Raw genomic sequence first — 19,967 nt, forward strand, 5'->3', positions numbered from 1 at the left:
AGAAGAAATAAGAGAAAGACAAAAAGAAAAAAGAGAAAAAGTCAAAAAAGAAGGGAAAAAAGGAGAAGAATAAAGAGAAGGAAAAAAAGAGAAAAACTCAAAAAAGAAGGGAAAAAGAGAAGAAAAAAGGGAAAAAGAAAAACTCAAAAAAGAAGTAAAAAAAAGAGAAGGAAAATGGAGAGAAGAAAAAAAAGAAAAAAGAGAAAAACTCAAAACAGAGAAGAAAAGAAGAAAAAGTCAAAAAAGAGAAGAAAAGAAAGAAAAACTCAAAAAAGAGAAGGAAAAAAGAGAAGAAAAAAGAAGAAAATCTCAAAAAAGAAGGAAAAAAGGCAAAAAAAGAAAAAAACTCAAAAAAGAAGGAAAAAAGAGAAGAAAAAAGGGGAAAAGAAAAAAACTCAAAAAAGAAGGAAAAAAGAAAAACTCAAAAAAGAGAAGGAAAAAAAAGAGAAGGAGAAAAAGAAGAAAACCTCAAAAGAGATGTAAAAAAAGAGAAGGAAAAAAGAGAAGGAAAAAAAGAAAGAAAAACTCAAAAAAGAAATAAAAAAAGAGAAGAGAAGAGAAGAGAAGAGAAGAGAAGAGAAGAGAAGAGAAGAGAAGAGAAGAGAAGAGAAAAGAAGAGAAGAGAAGAGAAGAGAAGAGAAGAGAAGAGAAGAGAAGAGAAGAGAAGAGAAGAGAAGAGAAGAGAAGAGAAGAGAAGAGAAGAGAAGAGAAGAGAAGAGAAGAGAAGAGAAGAGAAGAGAAGAGAAGAGAAAAAAGAAGGAAAAAAGTTAAAAAAAGAGAAGAAAAAAAGAATGCAGAAAAAAAAAAGTTAAAAAAAGAGAAGAAAAAATGGTAAAAAAAAAAAGTTAAAAAAAAAGAGAAGAAAAAAGGCAGAAAAAAAAGAAGTTAAAAAAAAAAGAGAAGGAAAGAAAGAAGAAAACCTCAAAAAAGACATAAAAAAGAGAAGAAAAAAAGAGAAGGAAAAAAAGAAAGAAAAACTCAAAAAAGAAATAAAAAAAAGAGAAGAGAAAAAAGAAGGAAAAAAGTTAAAAAAAAAAAGAGAAGGAAAAAAAGAAGGCAGAAAAAAAAAAGAAGTTAAAAAAAGGAGAAGAAAAAAAAGGCAGAAAAAAAAAGAAGTTAAAAAAAAGAGAAGAAATAAAAGGCAGAAAAAAAAAAAGTTAAAAAAAAAAAGAGAAGGGGAAAAAAAAAGCAGGAGGGGGGGGGGGGGAAGAAAAAAAAAAAAAAAAAGCCCGAAGGCAAAGTTTCCACTCCTCACCACAAGTTGTTGTGGGTTTCTCGCTCGCTCCGGGTCAGGGAGCTGATGGTTTCAGTGTTTGGGGTGATGTCATTCCTTCCAGAAGGAAAAAGCCTTTCCTGCCCCGACGGAGCCGCTCCACGAGCGCCTCAAATATCAAGTCTGGGGCAGCCAAGAGCCGCAGCCACCGCGCTGCTTTTTTTTTGGGGGGGGGGGGGGTTTGGAGTGGGTGGTTTTTTTTTTTTGTCCCCTCGGCGATCTCGCAGTCGATGATTTGCGCGGTCGGATCTCTCTCCCCCACCCCGGCCGTGCCTCCCCTCCCCTCCCCACCCCGGATCTGCCTCCTCGGGGATGTCCCCAGGGAGGGACCCTCGGGGGGGTGGATCCGGCTCCTTCCCACCCCCCTGTGCCAGCCTGGGAAGGGACGAGTCGGCCCTGGAAGGGCCGTTTTCGGGCAAAAAAACCCCTCCAAACCCAGGGCTCAGGTTTCCCACCTTCCAGTCCCAGTTCTCCACCTTCCAGCCCTGGTTCTCCCACTTCCAGCCCCGGTTCTCCACCTTCCAGCCCTGGTTCTCCACCTTCCAGCCCTGGGTCTCCACTTCCCAGCCCCAGTTCTCCACTTCCCAGCCCTGGTTCTCCCACTTCCCAGCCCTGGTTCTCCACCTTCCAGCTCTGGTTCTCCACCTTCCAGCCCTGATTCTCCACCTTCCAGCCCCAGTTCTCCACCTTCCAGCCCCAGTTCTCCACCTTCCAGCCCTGGTTCTCCACTTCCAGCCCCAGTTCTCCCACATCCCAGTCCCAGTTTTCCCACCTTCCAGCCCGGTTCTCCACCTTCCAGCCCTGGTTCTCCCACTTCCCAGCCCCAGTTCTCCACTTCCCAGCCCTGGTTCTCCCACTTCCAGCCCCGGTTCTCCCACTTCCCAGCCCTGGTTCTCCACCTTCCAGCCCTGGTTCTCCACCTTCCAGCCCTGATTCTCCACCTTCCAGCCCCAGTTCTCCACCTTCCAGCCCCAGTTCTCCACCTTCCAGCCCTGATTCTCCACCTTCCAGCCCCAGTTCTCCACCTTCCAGCCCGGTTCTCCACCTTCCAGCCCTGATTCTCCACCTTCCAGCCCTGGTTCTCCCACTTTCCAGCCCCGGTTCTCCACTTCCCAGCCCTGGTTCTCTCACTTCCAGCCCCGGTTCTCCCACTTCCCAGCCCTGGTTCTCCACCTTCCAGCCCTGGTTCTCCACCTTCCAGCCCTGATTCTCCACCTTCCAGCCCCAGTTCTCCACCTTCCAGCCCGGTTCTCCACCTTCCAGCCCTGATTCTCCACCTTCCAGCCCCAGTTTTCCACCTTCCAGCCCTGGTTCTCCACCTTCCAGCCCCAGTTCTCCCACTTCCCAGCCCCAGTTCTCCACTTCCCAGCCCTGGTTCTCCCACTTCCCAGCCCCAGTTCTCCACTTCCCAGCCCTGGTTCTCCCACTTCCAGCCCCGGTTCTCCCACTTCCCAGCCCCAGTTCTCCCACATCCCAGTCCCAGTTTTCCCACCTTCCAGCCCGGTTCTCCACCTTCCAGCCCTGGTTCTCCCACTTCCCAGCCCCAGTTCTCCACTTCCCAGCCCTGGTTCTCCCACTTCCCGCCCCGGTTCTCCCACTTCCCAGCCCTGGTTCTCCACCTTCCAGCCCTGGTTCTCCACCTTCCAGCTCTGGTTCTCCACCTTCCAGCCCTGATTCTCCACCTTCCAGCCCCAGTTCTCCACCTTCCAGCCCCAGTTCTCCACCTTCCAGCCCTGGTTCTCCACCTTCCAGCCCTGGTTCTCCACTTCCAGCCCCAGTTCTCCCACATCCCAGTCCCAGTTTTCCCACCTTCCAGCCCTGGTTCTCCACCTTCCAGCCCTGGGTCTCCACTTCCCAGCCCCAGTTCTCCACTTCCAGCCCCGGTTCTCCCACTTCCCAGCCCTGGTTCTCCACCTTCCAGCCCTGGTTCTCCACCTTCCAGCCCCGGTTCTCCCACTTTCCAGCCCCGGTTCTCCACCTTCCAGCCCTGGTTCTCTACCTTCCAGCCCTGGGTCTCCACTTCCCAGCCCCAGTTCTCCACTTCCCAGCCCTGGTTCTCCCACTTCCCGCCCCGGTTCTCCCACTTCCCAGCCCTGGTTCTCCACCTTCCAGCTCTGGTTCTCCACCTTCCAGCCCTGATTCTCCACCTTCCAGCCCCAGTTCTCCACCTTCCAGCCCCAGTTCTCCACCTTCCAGCCCCAGTTCTCCACCTTCCAGCCCTGGTTCTCCACCTTCCAGCCCTGGTTCTCCACTTCCAGCCCCAGTTCTCCCACATCCCAGTCCCAGTTTTCCCACCTTCCAGCCCGGTTCTCCACCTTCCAGCCCTGGTTCTCCCACTTCCCAGCCCCAGTTCTCCACCTTCCAGCCCTGGTTCTCCCACCTTCCCAGCCCTGGTTCTCCTCCTTCCAGCCCCGGTTCTTCACCTTCCAGCCTCGATTCTCCCACCTTCCAGCTCTGGTTCTCCACCTTCCAACCCTGGTTCTTCACCTTCCAGCCCTGGTTCTCCACCTTCCAGCCCCAGTTCTCCCATTCCCAGCCCTGGTTATCCACCTTCCAGCCCTGGTTCTCCACCTTCCAGCCCTGGTTCTCCCACTTCCCAGCCTCAGCTCTCCCACCTTCCAGCCTTGGTTCTCCACTTTCCCAGCCCCGGTTCTCCCACCTTCTGGACCTCCCCGCTGTTTTCCCACCTTCCATGAGATGGGAGATCCAGCTTTCCCTCCTGGCTGTGCCCGAGTCCCTCCTGCTGCCACTTCCCCCCTGGATGGGCCCGAAATCCCACAAGGATCCCGTGGAGCCACCAGGCAGCACCGAAAGGTCACAAGAACCAACCTTGGGGCTGGTTCCCAGAGCTCCCACCCCCTTTCCTGGGAGCAGGGAAGGACAGGATGGCACGACAGGGACACGGAGCTTGCCTCTCCACCTGCAGGTCTCCGTGCCAGCCCCTCCGGAGCCTTTGACTGGGAAATCCACTGGAATCCCAAAGGCTGGAGGACCTTGGGTGGTGGAGCCTGGCGGGACGACCCTTCCCTCCTCCCAAATCCCCACTCCTGGGCCTTTGGCTGTTCCCAGCCCCTCTCCCAAGGCACGGCCCCGGACACGCGGTGTGGGGACCGGCTCGGATCCGGGAGAGCCCGGCACGGCTTTCCAGAGGCTGCAGCTCCAGATGTTCTTGTTATTCCCATCAGCCTCGGGATGTTTGGAAGCCTCTGGCACCGCCGGCACCTCCCGGCCATGGGATCCACGGGCCAGGGGGTGAAAGACAATCCGGCTGCGTGGGGAGCGTGTCCCGGGCCCGCCATCCCGGGATTAAATCCGATGCCTTTCCACCTTGTCCACTCTCCCCCCCCTTGGACATCCTGTTGTCGTGTCCTCTCAGCCCCCGCTTCGCCTCCTCCCGTCTCTCTTTCGTCTTTCCACGTCTCCTCATCCTCAGATTCCCCCCCAGGCCGCAGATTATCCCCCTTATCCATCTCAGGAGCTCCTTCTCCTCTCCCAACCTCTTCTCAGAAGGGAATTCCTGCAGCTGGAGGCCCCTCCTGCCTCCCATTCCCAGCTCCTTCCCGATGCCGGGCCCTGCACGGACACTTCCACCAGCTACTTCCCAAGTTTCTGGGAGCGATGGATCCCTTGGGAAAGTAGGAAGAGCCCGTGCTGCCCCCACCCCACATCCTGCAGCCCAGGGAACGTGGGATGGCGTGACACGGTCACCCGGATTCCAAACTCTCTCCAGGGCTCCTTCCCTGCTCCCTTCTCCACGGACAAACCAACTGCAGCGCGTTGGGTGCTCCCAAAATGGGAACGGGCTCGTTTTGGGAAGGCCACAGCAACAGCTGGATGTGTGCACGTACTTCCCCCTCCCCAGGAAAGGGCAGGAAAGGAAAAGGTGTTAAATCCAGCAGCACCTGAGCAAGCTGGAAGGGATCTGGGAACGGTTTGGGAACGGTTTGGGAACGGCTCTCCTGGGAAGCTCAGGGGGATCCCAGGTTATGGTGGTGGAGCTCCAGGATGGGGCTGGACACCCCTCCAGGCCGTGCCCTGGGGTACCCAGGAGTTTTTGGGGCCGGGAGCGGAGCGAGGAGCCCAAACCTCCCCCCCCCACACCCCCACGGGAGCGGCGCTGATCCCGCCGGAGCCGGGGATCCCATCCCGCCGTGCCCGAGCACCCACGGGATCCCTCCTCTCCCGCTCCCAACGCTCTCAGTGCCCCCCCAGACCCCTCCTGTCACCCCTCGGGGCCACCGGCGGGGCCGGGCCCGCCGAGGGGGGGGTTCGGGGCCGATCCCGGGGCGCGTTCCGGAGCCAGGGCCGGCGGGAAGCGCACGCACGGCCGCACTCCATCCCCCCCCCCCCCCCCCCGTCCGCCCCCGGAGCCGCTGCCAGCAGCACATTCTGCTGGAGAGCTTTTCCCCTCTCTTGGCTAATCAGCTACTGAAAGAAGAGCTCCCTCATCCCGCTCTCCCCCCCCCCCGCCCTCCCTCCCCGGCCGGCTCAGCTGCGCTGCGGAGGAGGGAAGTGGGCTTGGAACGGCGCGGAGCCCCCCGAGCCCCCCCGGCCAGGCAGGCAGCCCCCGGCCAGATGGAATAGTCATTGCGGGAGGAAACGGCACCACACAAAGGCCCGAAACCGCTTCCTCCCGCCGAGGCTCGTGGCCGTGGCCATCTCCGCGGGGCCGGGCCGGGATGCTCCCGCGGGGGCCGGGATGCTCCCGCGGGGGGCCGGGATGCTCCCGGGGAAACCCACCCTTCCCACCCCGCGGAATGAGCCCCGGGAGGGGGGAGCAGGGCCCGCGGGCCGCCAGGAAGGGGATTATTTGGGGCTTTTGTTGTGTTGTGTCTCTGCGCGGCGGGCGCGGGGCCAGCGCGGCTCCGGCGGCTGCCAGAGGGGAGCGGGAGCGGAGCCGGGAGCGCTCCGGGAGCAGGGAATGCGCAGCACGGGGGCAGGAGCGCCGGGCCAGGCCCGGGATTAAACGGCTGCCGAGCTCGCAGGCGGGCCAGGCACGGCCCTGAGTGACAGACAGCCGGGACAGCGCCGGGACAGAGCCGGGACAGCGCCGGGACAGCGCCGGGATGCGGCGCTTCCCAAAGTCCTGCCGGCTCGGGCAGGCAGGTGCCCGGGCTGATAGAATTCCAGGCTGGTTTGGGTGGGAAGGGAGCTTCAAAAGATCGCCCCGTTCCAACCCCACTGTCACGGGACACACCTTCCACGAGCCCGAGTTGCTCCAAAGCCCCTTCCAAACTGGCCTCGGGCGCTTCCAGGGATGCCCCACGGAATCAGGGGATCACAGAGGGGTTTGGGTGGGAAGGGATTTTAAGGATCGGCTCGTTCCAACTCCCCCGCCACGGGCAGGGACACCTCCCACCATCCCAGGGGGATCCAACCTGGCCTGGGACACTCCCAGGGATGGGGCAGCCACGGCTTCTCTGGGAATTCCATGCCAGCCCCTCCCCACCCTCCCAGCCAGGAATTCCTTCCCAATATCCCACCTAACCCTGCCCTCTGGCAGTGGGAAGACATTGGAATTTGAAGCCAGGCCAAGGGGAGTTTGGGAGCACCCCGAGCTGTGCCCAAGGTGATCCCACGGGGTGATCCCACGGGGTGATCCCACAGAGTGATCCCACAGGGTGATCCCGGATGGATCAGCACCCACCACTGTCACCTGTGGGGAAGGAGCCAAGGGGCACAGGGACACCAAACAGCCCTTCCCTGGGCTGGGACATCCACAGGGATGGCACTGCCAGTCACAGAGGGGTCAGTCAGGACCCTCCACCCTCCTGGATCCAGGTGTTCCACCCCAAATCCTGTTCCAAACCACTGCCATGTCCTGCCAGCTCCTCCCGGCCCTGGGACACCCCCTGGAATGCCCACGAGCGCCTGAGGGCACTGCCCAAATGCTCCTGGAGCTCTGGCAGCTTTGGGGCTGTGCCCCGGGAACCATGGAATGATTTAGGGCGGAAAAGCCCCCTGAGATCAGAGTCCAACCATTATCCCAGCCCTGCCCGTGTCTCCGAGTGCCACATCCCCAGGGATGGGGGACTCCAGGGCTGGGTAGCCCCTTCCAGGAGGGATTTTCCCCAACATCCCACCTGAGCCTCCCCTGGCACAGCTCCAGGTCCTAATAATGCCGAGGATTAGTGCCCCGAAATCCCGATAATTCCACCCAACTCGGGCCAGCGCTGCTCACATTTTCCATCTCTCAGGAAAAAAAAAATCTCCACTTGGCCCCGACGGCACAGCCACGGGTCATTCCCAAAACCTCCCCCCCCACAGCTCCCTGCCCTGTGTGCCCAGGTGAAATCCAGGGCAGGCAGATTAATCAGGATGAGGTTCCCCGTTAATTGGGCTGCGGCGGGTCCCCACAAACCCCCCAAATCCCGGGATAACCCCAAATCCCAGGGTTTTTTTTCCTGGCCCCACGTGCCTCCAGGCTGTCCCTGCTGTGTCCCCCCTCCCGCCCCCGGTGTCACATCCCAAAGGCAGGAAGCAGAAGCCTCGGGGATCTGGGGGAAGAGATAAATAGGAGGAGGGAGGAGAGGGAGGGAGGCTGGGAATGGGGAACAAGGAACAAAAGCCACTGGAAGCAGCTCTGATGTCAACAGGTTCGGAATCAGCTCCCCCCACCGGGGCCCTGAAGCAGGACCAGCTGGGAGAGAGACCTTGGAATTCCTGCATGAAAGGCTGGGGGGTTTTGCTGGAGACATTACACAAGTGTATGTTTTCTATAGTCATTTATTTCCCCGCTCCCGAAATCTCTATTCCAGACCTGGGGGCTGCGGCGGCTCCGGCTCAGCCCAGGTGGGCCCCTGATCCCACCTCCAGGAAGGGCCAGCTCCTTCCACGGGGACTAGAGCAGGAACAGGGAGTCCCTAAAGGCACCAGGCACCGCAATCCTGGAGCCTCTGGATTGTCCCGGAGCAGGACATCCCTAAAAACACCAGGCACTGCAATCCCGGAGCCTCTGGATTGTCCAGGAGCAGGATATCCCTAAAAACACCAGGCACTGCAATCCCAGAAACACCAGGCACTGCAATCCTGGAGCCTCTGGACTGTCCAGGAACAACACATCCCTAAAAATGCCAGGCACCACAATCCCAGAGCCCCTGGATTTTCCAAGAACAGGACATCCCTAAAAACACCAGGCACCACCATCCCGGACCCTCTGGATTGTCCAGGAGCAGGACATCCCTGAAAACAGCAGGTACCACAATCCCAGACCCCCTGGATTGTCCAGGAACAGGGCATCAGAACCCCCTGGATTGTCCAGGAGCTGGACATCCCTAAAAACACCAGGCACTGCAATCCTAGAACCCCCTGGATTATCCAGGAGCAGTACATTCCTAAAAACACCAGGCACCGCCATCCCAGACCCTCTGGATTGTCCAGGAACAACACATCCCTAAAAACACCAGGCACTGCAATCCCAGACCCTCTGGATTGTCCAGGAACAGGACATCCCTAAAAACAGCAGGCACCACAATCCTGGAGCCTCTGGATTGTCCAGGAACAGGACATCCAGACCCTCTGGATTGTCCAGGAGCAGGACATCCCAGAAACACCAAGCACTGCAATCCTGGAGCCTCTGGATTGTCCGGGAACAACACATCCCTAAAAACACCAGGCATCGCCATCCTGGACCCTCTGGATCATCCAGGAACAGGGCATCAGAACCCCCTGGATTGTCCAGGAGCAGGCCATCCCTAAAAACACCAGGCACCGCAATCCCAGACCCTCTGGATTTTCCAGTAACAACATATCCCTAAAAATGCCAGGCACCACAATCCCAGAGCCCCTGGATTGTCCAGGAACAGGACATCCCTGAAAACGCCAGGCACTGCCATCCCAGACCCTCTGGATTGTCCAGGAACAACACATCCCTAAAAACACCAGGCACTGCAATCCCAGTCCCCCTGGATTGTCCAGGAACAGGGCATCCCTAAAAACACCAGGCACCACAATCCTGGAGCCTCTGGATCATCCAGGAACAGGGCATCAGAACCCCCTGGATTGTCCAGGATCAGGACATCCCTAAAAACACCAGGCACCACAATCCCAGAGCCTCTGGATTGTCCAGGAACAACACATCCCTAAAAACACCAGGCACTGCAATCCCAGAGCCTCTGGACTGTCCAGGAACAGGACATCCCTGAAAACGCCAGACACTGCCATCCCAGACCCTCTGGATTGTCCAGGAACAACACATCCCTAAAAACACCAGGCACCGCAATCCCAGTCCCCCTGGATTGTCCAGGAACAGGTCATCCCTAAAAACACCAGGCACCACAATCCTGGAGCCTCTGGATCATCCAGGAACAGGGCATCAGAACCCCCTGGATTGTCCAGGATCAGGACATCCCTAAAAACACCAGGCACCACAATCCCAGAGCCTCTGGATTGTCCAGGAACAACACATCCCTAAAAACACCAGGCACTGCAATCCCAGAGCCTCTGGACTGTCCAGGAACAGGGCATCAGAACCCCCTGGATTGTCCAGGAGCAGGCCATCCCTAAAAACACCAGGCACCACAATCCTGGACCCCCTGGATTGTCCAGGAACACCACATCCCTAAAAACAGCAGGCACCACAATCCCAGCCCCTCTGGATTTTCCAAGAACAGGCCATCCCTATAAACAGCAGGCACCACAATCCCAGCCCCTCTGGATCGTCCAGGATGCCCCAAAGCTCTCCAGGAGCAGCCAGGACCCCGCTCCCTCCTCTCCCATCGCTCCCATCCCAACCCCTGGCTGCAACATTCCCGTTATTCCCGGCATTCCCTCCCTTTCCAGCCTTTCCCGTGCCTTTCCCCCCCCCCCCCTCCCCGCGGGTTTGCTGTGCCGTCCCTTCCCGGGGGAAAGCCATTCCCGACTATCCCAGAGCCTCCTCCAAGCCTTTGTCCCGCTCGGGGGCTGAGGCTTCCCGGTGCCCTTCCAGGTGAGCCGAATTCCCAGGGCCTGGAGCGGGCTCCAGCCGCCCCCACGGCCCCGCTGATGGATTTCCCAGCCGGCAGGAGAAGGTTTGTCTGGAAGGGCCGAGCCCCGGGAGCGTTCCAGGCCTCCCGAAATCTCCCACGCCGGCTCTTCCCAAGCTTTTTCCGACACCTGACCCCCCTCCCCATCCCCCCGGGAGAGGCTCCCTGGGAGGGCCCCGGGGCAGGGGGGGGGGTGTGACCCCCTGACACCTCCTAAACACCTGGAAAAGCCTCCCCTGGAGCCATTCCCTGCTCCGGGGCCGCATCCCGGAGCCCTGCGGCTCCCCCGGGACACACAGGCGGGGAAATCATGGAATTACTGACGCAGGAAAAGCCCTCTGAGCCTGAGGGGGGGCCAACCATCCCCGTGGCCCCAAGTGCCACCTCCCCAGGGATGCTCCATCCCCCAGGGATGGGGATCCAGGGCTGGGCAGCCCTTCCCAGCAGGGGTTTTCCCCAATATCCCAAATAAACCTCCCCTGAGGCCGTTTCCTCCTCTCGGGGAGTTCTGGAGAGCCAGAAGGTCCCCCCTGATCCTGCTTTTCTCCCTCAGTTGTTCTCCAGCCCCTTCCCAGCCCCGTTGCCTTCCCTGCACACAAAATCAAGCCCTTTTTATCCCATTTCCACACATTCCAGAGGGTCCTACCTCTTCGTCCGAGCTGTCGTCCTCATACTCGTTCTGGGGAAGCAGATCCTCCTTTCCCTCCGGTGGGGAATCATCCTCCAGGGATTTTCTCTTCCCAGGAGTCCCTTTGGACTGAAAATAAAGGGGGGAAAAAAAGCAGCTTGGTGAGATCCCACCAGGAGAATCTGGGAATGTTTGGTACAACACATCCCAGAGCTTGGCTGGGCAGGGAAGGAAAAGGGGAAAGGGGAAAAGGGAAAGGGGAAAGGGAAAGGGAAAAGGAAAGGGAAAGGGAAAGGGAAAGGGAAAGGAAAGGAAAGGAAAGGAAAGGAAAGGAAAGGAAAGGAAAGGAAAGGAAAGGAAAGGAAAGGAAAGGAAAGGAAAGGAAAGGAAAGGAAAGGAAAGGAAAGGAAAGGAAAGGAAAGGAAAGGAAAGGAAAGGAAAGGAAAGGAAAGGAAAGGAAAGGAAAGGAAAGGAAAGGAAAGGAAAGGAAAGGAAAGGAAAGGAGAAAGGGAAAAGGGAAGGGAAAGGAGAAAGGGAAAACGGAAGGGAAAGGAAAAGGAGAAGGGAAAGGGGAAGGGGAAGGGAAAGGAGAAGGGAAAGGGAGGAATCCCCCCAGCTGCAGGGACAGGTGGGATGGGAACAGGAGCTTCCCTGGAGCTCCACTCAGACAGGAACAGCCAAGGATGAGGAGCCAGCACAGCTCCAGAATCCACACAAACTCAGATGGTGGAAAACAGACCTGGAAAGGACCTTCTGGAGATGCCCAATCCAACCTCCTGCTCCCGGCAGAGCTTGACTCCAGCCTGGATCAGGATGGCTGGGATGGGATCCTGCTTGGTCATGTTGGGAGTGTTTTCCAGGACAGAGGTGTCCCGACCTCCCCGGATCCCATCCCGGGGCTGCGCCGCTCCCATGGGAAAGAACACGCCTTCCCTAGGGAGAATTTTCCCTGTTGCCTCTGACCCCATCCCACGGGATGGCAGGTGAGACCCCCCTGCAGAGCTGCCTCCAGCTCTGCATCCCAACATTCCTGAAGGACATGGAGCTGCTGGAGAGAGTCCAGAGGGGACAAGGAGATGCTCCCAGGGCTGGAGCCCCTCTGCTCTGGAGCCAGGCTGGGAGAGCTGGGAATGTTCACCCGGAGAAGGGGAAGGATCCAGGGAGACCTTGGAGCCCCTTCCAGGGCCTGAAGGGGCTCCAGGAGAGCTGGAGAGGGACTGGGGACAAGGGCTGGAGGGACAGCACCCAGGGAATGGCTTCCCAGGGTTAGGGGGGAGAGTGGGAAGGGATTCCTGGCTGGGAGGGTGGGGAGGGGCTGGGATGGAATTCCCAGAGGAGCTGTGGCTGCCCCATCCCTGGAAATGTCCCAGACCAGGCTGGATCACCCTGGGATAGTGGGAGGTGTCCCTGCCCGTGGCAGGGGGTGGGAATGGATGATCCTCAATCCCTTCCCACCCAAACCATTCCAAGGTTCCACGACTCCAGAGCCGCCAGCCAAAGAGTTTGGGACTGGGTAAAGCCCACAGTGACCCCTCCCTGCCTGATCCAGAGGCACTGCCGGGTCTGGAAGCACATTTGGATCCGAGGACACCCGGATGAGGCCGGGGCAGGATCCTGGTGCAGCCCCAGCCCTGGGGACGGGGACATTCCCCCCCATCCCGGATGGATTCCCCACCAGGAGCTGCAGGAGCCCGTCCCAGCCTCTATCCCTTGGATCATCCCAAGCTTTTTTTCTCCTGGGGGAGCTCCTGCTGTGCGGGGACAACCCCGGGATCCCCAGGAGGGAATCGATTCCCGGCTGGGACAGGGATAACCGTGGGGGTGCCCGGACAGCCCCGGCTCCTTCCCTGGAAAAGCGATTCCGGGAGCAGGGAGGCAGAGGATGGGGAGGGGAGCAGGGCCCTGCGGGGCTGGGTTTACGGGAGGATTCTTTGGGATAATCGGAAAAGCAGCGCCGGCTCTCTGCCCGTCCCCAGGGGGAGCCGCTGGGTGTGCGATCCCCTCCCGCCTCCTCCTCCTCCTCCTCCTCCTCCTCCTCCGAGCGGCTCCCGGGCCTGGAAAATCCCGGCCCGCCAAGGGGATGGGATTACCGAGAAAACAAAGGCCTTTATTAAAAAAAAAAAAAAAGGGGGGGGAAAGGGAGGGAGGGGGGGACAGGTCGCGAGATAAGTTTTTTTCCAGGCTTTTGGCACCGCGCGAGGCCTTCGGAGCTTGAGTTTCCATCCTTTCCATGCCTGGGTGGGTTCCCCCCCCTCCCCTCTCCCTCTCCCTCGCTCTGGAAGTGCCCTCGGAGCCTCTCCAGCGCTCCCAGTCTGCTCCCAGCAACGCTCAGCCTCCCAGTCTGGGCTCTCCAGGTGGGATTCCTGCGGGAGAGCCCCCCCGGCACGGCAGACTCGGCACCCCGGGATTGGGAATGTGCCCCCTGGGAAGGGCCAAACCCTTCCCAAAAAGCTTCCCTGGGGAATTAGGGCGGAGCTCAGGTGGGACATTCCTCACTGGAACACCTGGAGACACACGCCCCTCATACACACAAAATCCACTTTTCCCCAAAAAAATAATGTGCTGGAAGCCGACGGGGAACTCCGGGATAAGGGAAAGGCACCAGGGTGGGTTTGGGGGTCCCAGCCAGGAGGGCAGGGCCAGGCTGGACCCTCTGGGCTTTGCAGAGGCTGGAGGGGAACAGCGTGTCGGGAATAGCGCCGGGAAAAGTCGGGAATGACGGGGAGGCTCCGCTCCGAAGGGCTCCTTCCACCAGAGGGCGGAAGAAATGCCGGATCCGCCAAATCCCTGCAAATCTCCCCAAAAGCTGCCCTCCCCCGGCGGCTGCCGCCTGGAATCAGGGCTGAGGAGCCTCCTGGGAATCCCTGGAGAGGGGGGATCCAACCCATGGATCAGCAGGGGCTTCTCTATCCCAAACTCCAACAGGGAGCAGGGAATGGGATTGATCCAAACTGAAGCTCAGACTGGAGAAGGGAAAAGGAGGGGGAAAGGGCTGAGCTGCACCAGCTCCCTGGGCCCTGCCCAGGCTGAGGGAACAGCTTCCCAGATCCTCAACTTCCCAGATCCCCAGCTTCCCAGATCCCCAGCTTCCCAGATCCCCAGCTTCCCAGATCCCCAACTTCCCAGATCCCCAGCTTCCCAGATCCCCAGCTTCCCAGATCCTCAGCTTCCCAGATCCCCAGCTTCCCAACTTCCCAGCTTCCCAGAGCCCCAGCTTCCCAGATCCCCAACTTCCCAGATCCCCAGCTTCCCAGATCCCCAGCTTCCCAGCTTCCCAACTTCCCAGCTTCCCAACTTCCCAGATCCCCAGCTTTACAGATCCCCAGTTTCCCAGCTTCCCAGCTTCCCAGATCCCCAGCTTCCCAGCCCAGGCAGGGCTGGATCCCCCTGCTTATCCTGCACATCCCGTTCCTGACTGCACAGTCCTGTGGAATCACGGAATTCCAGGATGGAAGGGACCTTCAGGATCATCCATTCCCACCCCCTGCCATGGGCAGGGACACCTCCCACCATCCCAGGGGGATCCAACCTGCCCTGGGACACTCCCAGGAATGGGGCAGCCACAGCTCCTCTGGGAATTCCATCCCAGCCCCTCCCCACCCTCCCAGCCAGGAATCCCTTCCCACTCTCCCCCCTAACCCTGGGAAGCCATTCCCTGGGTGCTGTCCCTCCAGCCCTTGTCCCCAGTCCCTCTCCAGCTCTCCTGGAGCCCCTTCAGGCCCTGCAAGGGGCTCCAAGGTCTCCCTGGATCCTTCCCTTCTCCAGGGGAACATTCCCAGCTCTCCCAGCCTGGCTCCAGCAAAAATTCCAAGGAGCAGCAACACCTTTGCCACAAATCAAGGAATGGAACTGCCCTTCCAGGGGCACAAACCCCTGGGGGGTGAAGGAAAAGTCAAGCAGGACAGATTCCACACTGTTCCTGGAGTGGTGTGGGATCCCTGGGAACAGCCCTGGAGTGGTGTGGGATCCCTGGGAACAGCCCTGGAGTGGTGTGGGATCCCTGGGAACGACCCTGGAGTGGTGTGGGATCCCTGGGATCAGTCCTGGAATGCTGTGGGATCCCTGGGAACAACCCTGGAGTGGTGTGGGATCCCTGGGAACAGTTCTGGAGTGGTGTGGGATCCCTGGGAACAGCCCTGGAGTGGTGTGGGATCCCTGGGAACAGCTCTGGAATGCTGTGGGATCCCTGGGAACAGCTATGGAATGGTGTGGGATCCCTGGGAACAGCCCTGGAATGCTGTGGGATCCCTGGGAACAGCCCTGGAGTGGTGTGGGATCCCTGGGAACAGCTCTGGAATGCTGTGGGATCCCTGGGAACAGCTCTGGAGTGGTGTGGGATCCCTGGGAACAGCTCTGGAGTGGTTTAGGATCCCTGGGAACACCTCTGGAGTCGTGTGGGATCCTTGGGAACAGCTCTGGAGTGGTGTGGGATCCCTGGGATCAGTCCTGGAATGCTGTGGGATCCCTGGGAACAACCCTGGAGTGGTGTGGGATCCCTGGGAACAGTTCTGGAGTGGTGTGGGATTACTGGGAACAGCCCTGGAATGCTGTGGGATCCCTGGGAACAGCTCTGGAATGCTGTGGGATCCCTGGGAACAGCTATGGAATGGTGTGGGATCCCTGGGAACAGCCCTGGAATGCTGTGGGATCCCTGGGAACAGCCCTGGAGTGGTGTGGGATCCCTGGGAACAGCTCTGGAGTGGTGTGGGATCCCTGGGAACAGCCCTGGAGTGGTGTGGGATCCCTGGGAACAGCTCTGGAGTGGTGTGGGATCCCTGGGAACAGCTCTGGAATGCTGTGGGATCCCTGGGAACAGCTCTGGAGTGGTGTGGGATCCCTGGGAACAGCCCTGGAGTGGTGTGGGATCCCTGGGAACAGCTCTGGAGTGGTGTGGGATCCCTGGGAACAGCCCTGGAGTGGTGTGGGATCCCTGGGAACAGCCCTGGAGTGGTGTGGGATCCCTGGGAACAGCCCTGGAATGCTGTGGGATCCCTGGGAACAGCTCTGGAATGCTGTGGGATCCCTGGGAACAGCTATGGAATGGTGTGGGATCCCTGGGAACAGCCCTGGAGTGGTGTGGGATCCCTGGGAACAGCTCTGGAGTGGTGTGGGATCCCTGGGAACAGCTCTGGAATGCTGTGGGATCCCTGGGAACAGCTCTGGAATGCTGTGGGATCCCTGGGAACAGCTATGGAATGGTGTGGGATCCCTGGGAACAGCCCTGGAATGCTGTGGGATCCCTGGGAACAGCTCTGGAGTGGTGTGGCATCCCTGGGAACAGCTCTGGAATGCTGTGGGATCCCTGGGAACAGCTCTGGAGTGGTGTGGGATCCCTGGGAACAGGGGCTTTATGACCTTTGGAAGGAGGGCAGAAATTCAGGATGAAAAGGATGTCTCGAGGTTGGCCAGGGAGAAAATGGGAAGGGCCAAATCCCAGCTGGAATTATTCTGGATGCTGCTACAACACAACTGAATGTGTTTCTCTGAATCCATTGGCAACAAAAAGGGGGGACAAGGGGAAGCTCCATCCTTTATGGGATGGAGAGGGAAACAGGGACAAAAGATGAGGAAAAGGCTGAGGAACTTCCTGACTTGTTTGCCTCAGCTGGGAAGGGTCTGGATTCCCGAATTCCCAGCCCTGCCAGCTCCAGCCTGAACTGCAATCCGGGCCCTTCCCTCCTCCACTCCCCTCAAGACCAGGTTGGAAACACCAACCTGCAGCAATTCCAGCTCTCCCAGTGCCTCCACACCAACACTCTGGGACAAACCCCGGGCCAGGCTTGGGAAAAAAGAGCTGGGATGAAGCCACAGGATTCCTTCTGGATTAGATCCCAACCGGCCTCTGGGACCAGTGGCACTGTTAGGGCTTGAGCTCCACATTTGAGCTCGTCCTTGGCTGCACTTGAAGAGGTTTCCACCCCCAGGGAAACGGGGATCTCTACGAGGGACGATCCCGCGGGATCCCTCCGGATCTCCGGAGGGACAGGACGTGGCAGCACCGAGACAGGGCTCGAGTTTGAGCCTGGAATGAAGAGGATCTGAGCCAGAATCTTCCCAGGCAAAGCCCAGAGCAGGACAAACCCCCCCGCTGAGCCAGGACTGTGCTGCCAGACCTGGATCCTGGAGGACACGCCCGGTGATCCAAGCTCAGCAATTCCCGGGATTCTGACTCTGTCCTGGTGTCCTGGTGTGTCCCTGAGCTGTGCTGCTGCAGGAGCCAAGCTCCTGAGGGCGGGAGAGGGAATTCCAGCCCCTCCAGGGCACGTCAAGAGCCCGACATTTCCCTCCCTGAGGGCCAAAGGGAATTTATCCCGTTTATCCCGGAGCCGGCAGAGCTGCCAACAGGGCAGGAATGGGGAGCCTGGCATGGGAAGAGCTTCCCTCACACACCCTTCCTCACCTTCCCAGGTGGCTCCAGCCTGCCCTTGGGCACTCCCAGGGATGGGGCAGCCACAGCTCCTCTGGGAATTCCATCCCAGCCCCTCCTCACCCTCCCAGCCAGGAATCCCTTCCCACTATCCCCCCTAACCCTGGGAAGCCATTCCCTGGGTGCTGTCCCTCCAGCCCTTGTCCCCAGTCCCTCTCCAGCTCTCCTGGAGCCCCTTCAGGCTCTGGAAGGTTTGATTTGGCTTTTCCTCCACAGTTCCCAACTTGGGAAGAGGCACCAACCCTGAGCACAGACCCTTCCTCACTCCTTCTCCTTCTCCTTCTCCTTCTCCTTCTCCTTCTCCTTCTCCTTCTCCTTCTCCTTCTCCTTCTCCTTCTCCTCCTCTTCCTCCTCCTCCTCCTCCTCCAGGAGAAGAGGTGCCTGGAGCAGGGCTGGAATCAGCACTTGGATTCTCCCTGCCTGTGTTTTTGGGGAGGTGGGATGGGACCCCCAGAGCCGCCTGTCCCTCAGCACCAGGAGATGCTGGTCCTCACCCCCCTCAAAACAGAGAGCAGAGAGACCCCCCCCCCCAAATCCAAGGGGGGGGATCAGAGGGTCACAGAGCCCTTACTTGTGTTTTTGGGGGGGAATCACTGCCGGGGCCTTCATCTTCTTCCTCTTCTTCTTCCTCCTCCTCCTCCTCCTCGGGGTCGCTGCTGTCGCTGCCCGAGTCCTCCAGCCCCGAGTAGACACTTTCCTCGCTCTCCTCACTGTCTGTCAGCTCCTCACTGACCTCGGGGGGGCTGGTCTGGGAGAGAACAGCATGGGGGGGTCACGGTGGAGACTCCCAATCGTGGTGGAGACCCCTGATCATGGTGGAGACCCCCGATCGTGGTGGGGCCACACGGCCCAGCCTGGGTGCCCTCGCTGGGCTGGGACAGGGTCTGACCCCCCCTTGCCAGGTCTCTTTACTGAGATTGGGTCTGAGCCCCCCCCTCTTGCTGTGGGTCCCCCCCATCGGGGCCAGACACCCCCCCCCAAGCTCCCTGGTCGTCCCGATGGGATTCGGATCCGATCCCCCCCCCTTCCCAGTGCGACGTCCCCCTCCCATCCAGGAGCGGGGCAGACCCCCCCCCGACACTGCCCGATCCCAGCAGACACCCCCCCACTGCGGGGTGTCCCCCCCCAAGGACCAGACCCCTCCCCACGGCCGTGTGCCCCCACCCAGGACCGACCCCTCCACTGCTGGGTCCCCCCCCACTCCAAAACTGAACATCCCCCCCCAGTGCCGGGTGCCCCCACCCCGGACAGGGCCGTTCCCCCCCCCATATTGGCGGGTCCCCCCATCCGGGGCCGGGGCACTGCGGGTCCCCCACACCGGGGCCGAGCCCCCCCCCGCTCCTGGGACCCCCCCCCCCAGTGCCGGGTGCCCCCTCGGCCCGCACCCCCCCCACCCCTTTTCCCGTGTCCCCCCCTTGCAGGACGGGCCCGGCCGGTCCCCCCAGTGCAGCGCGTGTCCCCCCGGGTGCCGAGCGACCCCCTGGCGTGCCCACAGCCCCGTTCCCATGGCAACAGCCCCCCCCCCCGGGCCCCCCGGACCTGCTCCATGTCCCGCGGCCCCGCGTGCGCCGAACCACGTGGGCAGGGTCAGGGGGCACGGCACGCCCCCGCCTCGCGCCGCTTCCGCCCCCAGCGGCCCCCACAGACACCGCGGGCGGGGGGGTTCGGTGGTCCCGGGGCCGGGGGGTGATGAAGGGGGGGGCAATAACGGGGGGGACGGGACGGGGGAGGTTAAAAGGGAGACGGAAGAACCATCAGGGGGGAGTTGGAGGGCAGTGCGCATGCGCGGTCCTGGCTTCAGGGCCGCCACCGAGCATGCGCGAGGCGGGAGCCACGCCGGGGTAGGGCAGGTGGCGGGAAAGGGGCGTGGCCTAGAACGGGAGCGGTGGGTTCGGCGCATGCGCATGGCGGGAGTCCCCCTGAGGCGGGGCCGCCAGCCGGAGAGGGGCGTGGGTAGGCCCGAGGGGGCGTGTCCTGCATAGAGACCCGCCCACACGCTGTCGGTTATGAGCAGTGGGCGTGGCCATGTTCGTTGTGGGGCGTGGCCGTGTGAAAGCCCCGCCCAGGCACTGCCAAATATGGGTAGGGGTGTGGCCGTGTGAGACAAAGGGGCGTGACCAGACGCCTAAGGGGGCGTTTCCGTGCTAGAGCCCCGCCCAGACAGTGCCAACAAGGGCCGGGGGGCGTGGTTTTGTGAGCAGGCGGATGTTTCACTGGCCGCAGGGGGCGTGTCCAGATTCATGAGGGGGCGTGTCTGACCATTAGTGGGCGTTGCCTTGCAATAACCCCTCCCACCCTCTTTAGGCCAGAGAGGCTAGGAGGCGTGGCCAGTTGTAAAAGGGGCGTGGCCAGGGCAGCACTCAGGTGCTGCCAGCGATCAGCATGGGCTTGTCCTCCCGCCGTGGGGGGCGTGGTCCAGGCCTTGAGGGGGCGTTTCCTTGTGGAAGCCCCAGCCAGCTCATTTAGTCAGGCTGCCTGAGCAGACCAGGCAAGGGGGCGTGTCCCCGCCCTAGAGCCCCGCCTACACAGTAGACAGGGGGCGTGTCCTCCTGTCCTTCCACATCAGTGGGCGAGCTCAATCTCCGCCCAGCCTATTTAGAGTGCGGCCAGGGGGCGTGGCCATGCAAGGCAGGGGGCGTGTCCCCACCCCAAGAACCCCACCCAGGCACTGCCAGC

At 59.9% G+C, this 19,967-nt stretch overlaps 1 protein-coding gene across 1 annotated transcript; it reads right to left on the bottom strand.

Annotated features, from left to right (window-relative positions):
* Nucleotides 1-10,721: 10,721 nt before the first annotated feature.
* On the bottom strand, nucleotides 10,722-19,320 carry LOC127464217 (ribosome biogenesis protein bop1-A-like). Its single transcript, XM_051774467.1, has 3 exons — nucleotides 18,831-19,320; nucleotides 17,863-18,039; nucleotides 10,722-10,993 (listed from the first exon to the last, which is right to left on the bottom strand). The coding sequence occupies exons 1-3, from the start codon at nucleotides 18,837-18,839 to the stop codon at nucleotides 10,838-10,840; spliced, it is 342 nt and encodes a 113-aa protein (XP_051630427.1). The 5' UTR covers nucleotides 18,840-19,320; the 3' UTR covers nucleotides 10,722-10,837.
* Between the last annotated feature and the right edge of the window lie 647 nt (nucleotides 19,321-19,967).

This window comes from Manacus candei, unplaced genomic scaffold, assembly GCF_025592945.1.
Source record: "Manacus candei isolate 608988 ecotype Guabito, Panama unplaced genomic scaffold, ASM2559294v1 h1tg000200l, whole genome shotgun sequence".
NCBI classification, from domain to species: Eukaryota; Metazoa; Chordata; class Aves; order Passeriformes; family Pipridae; genus Manacus; species Manacus candei.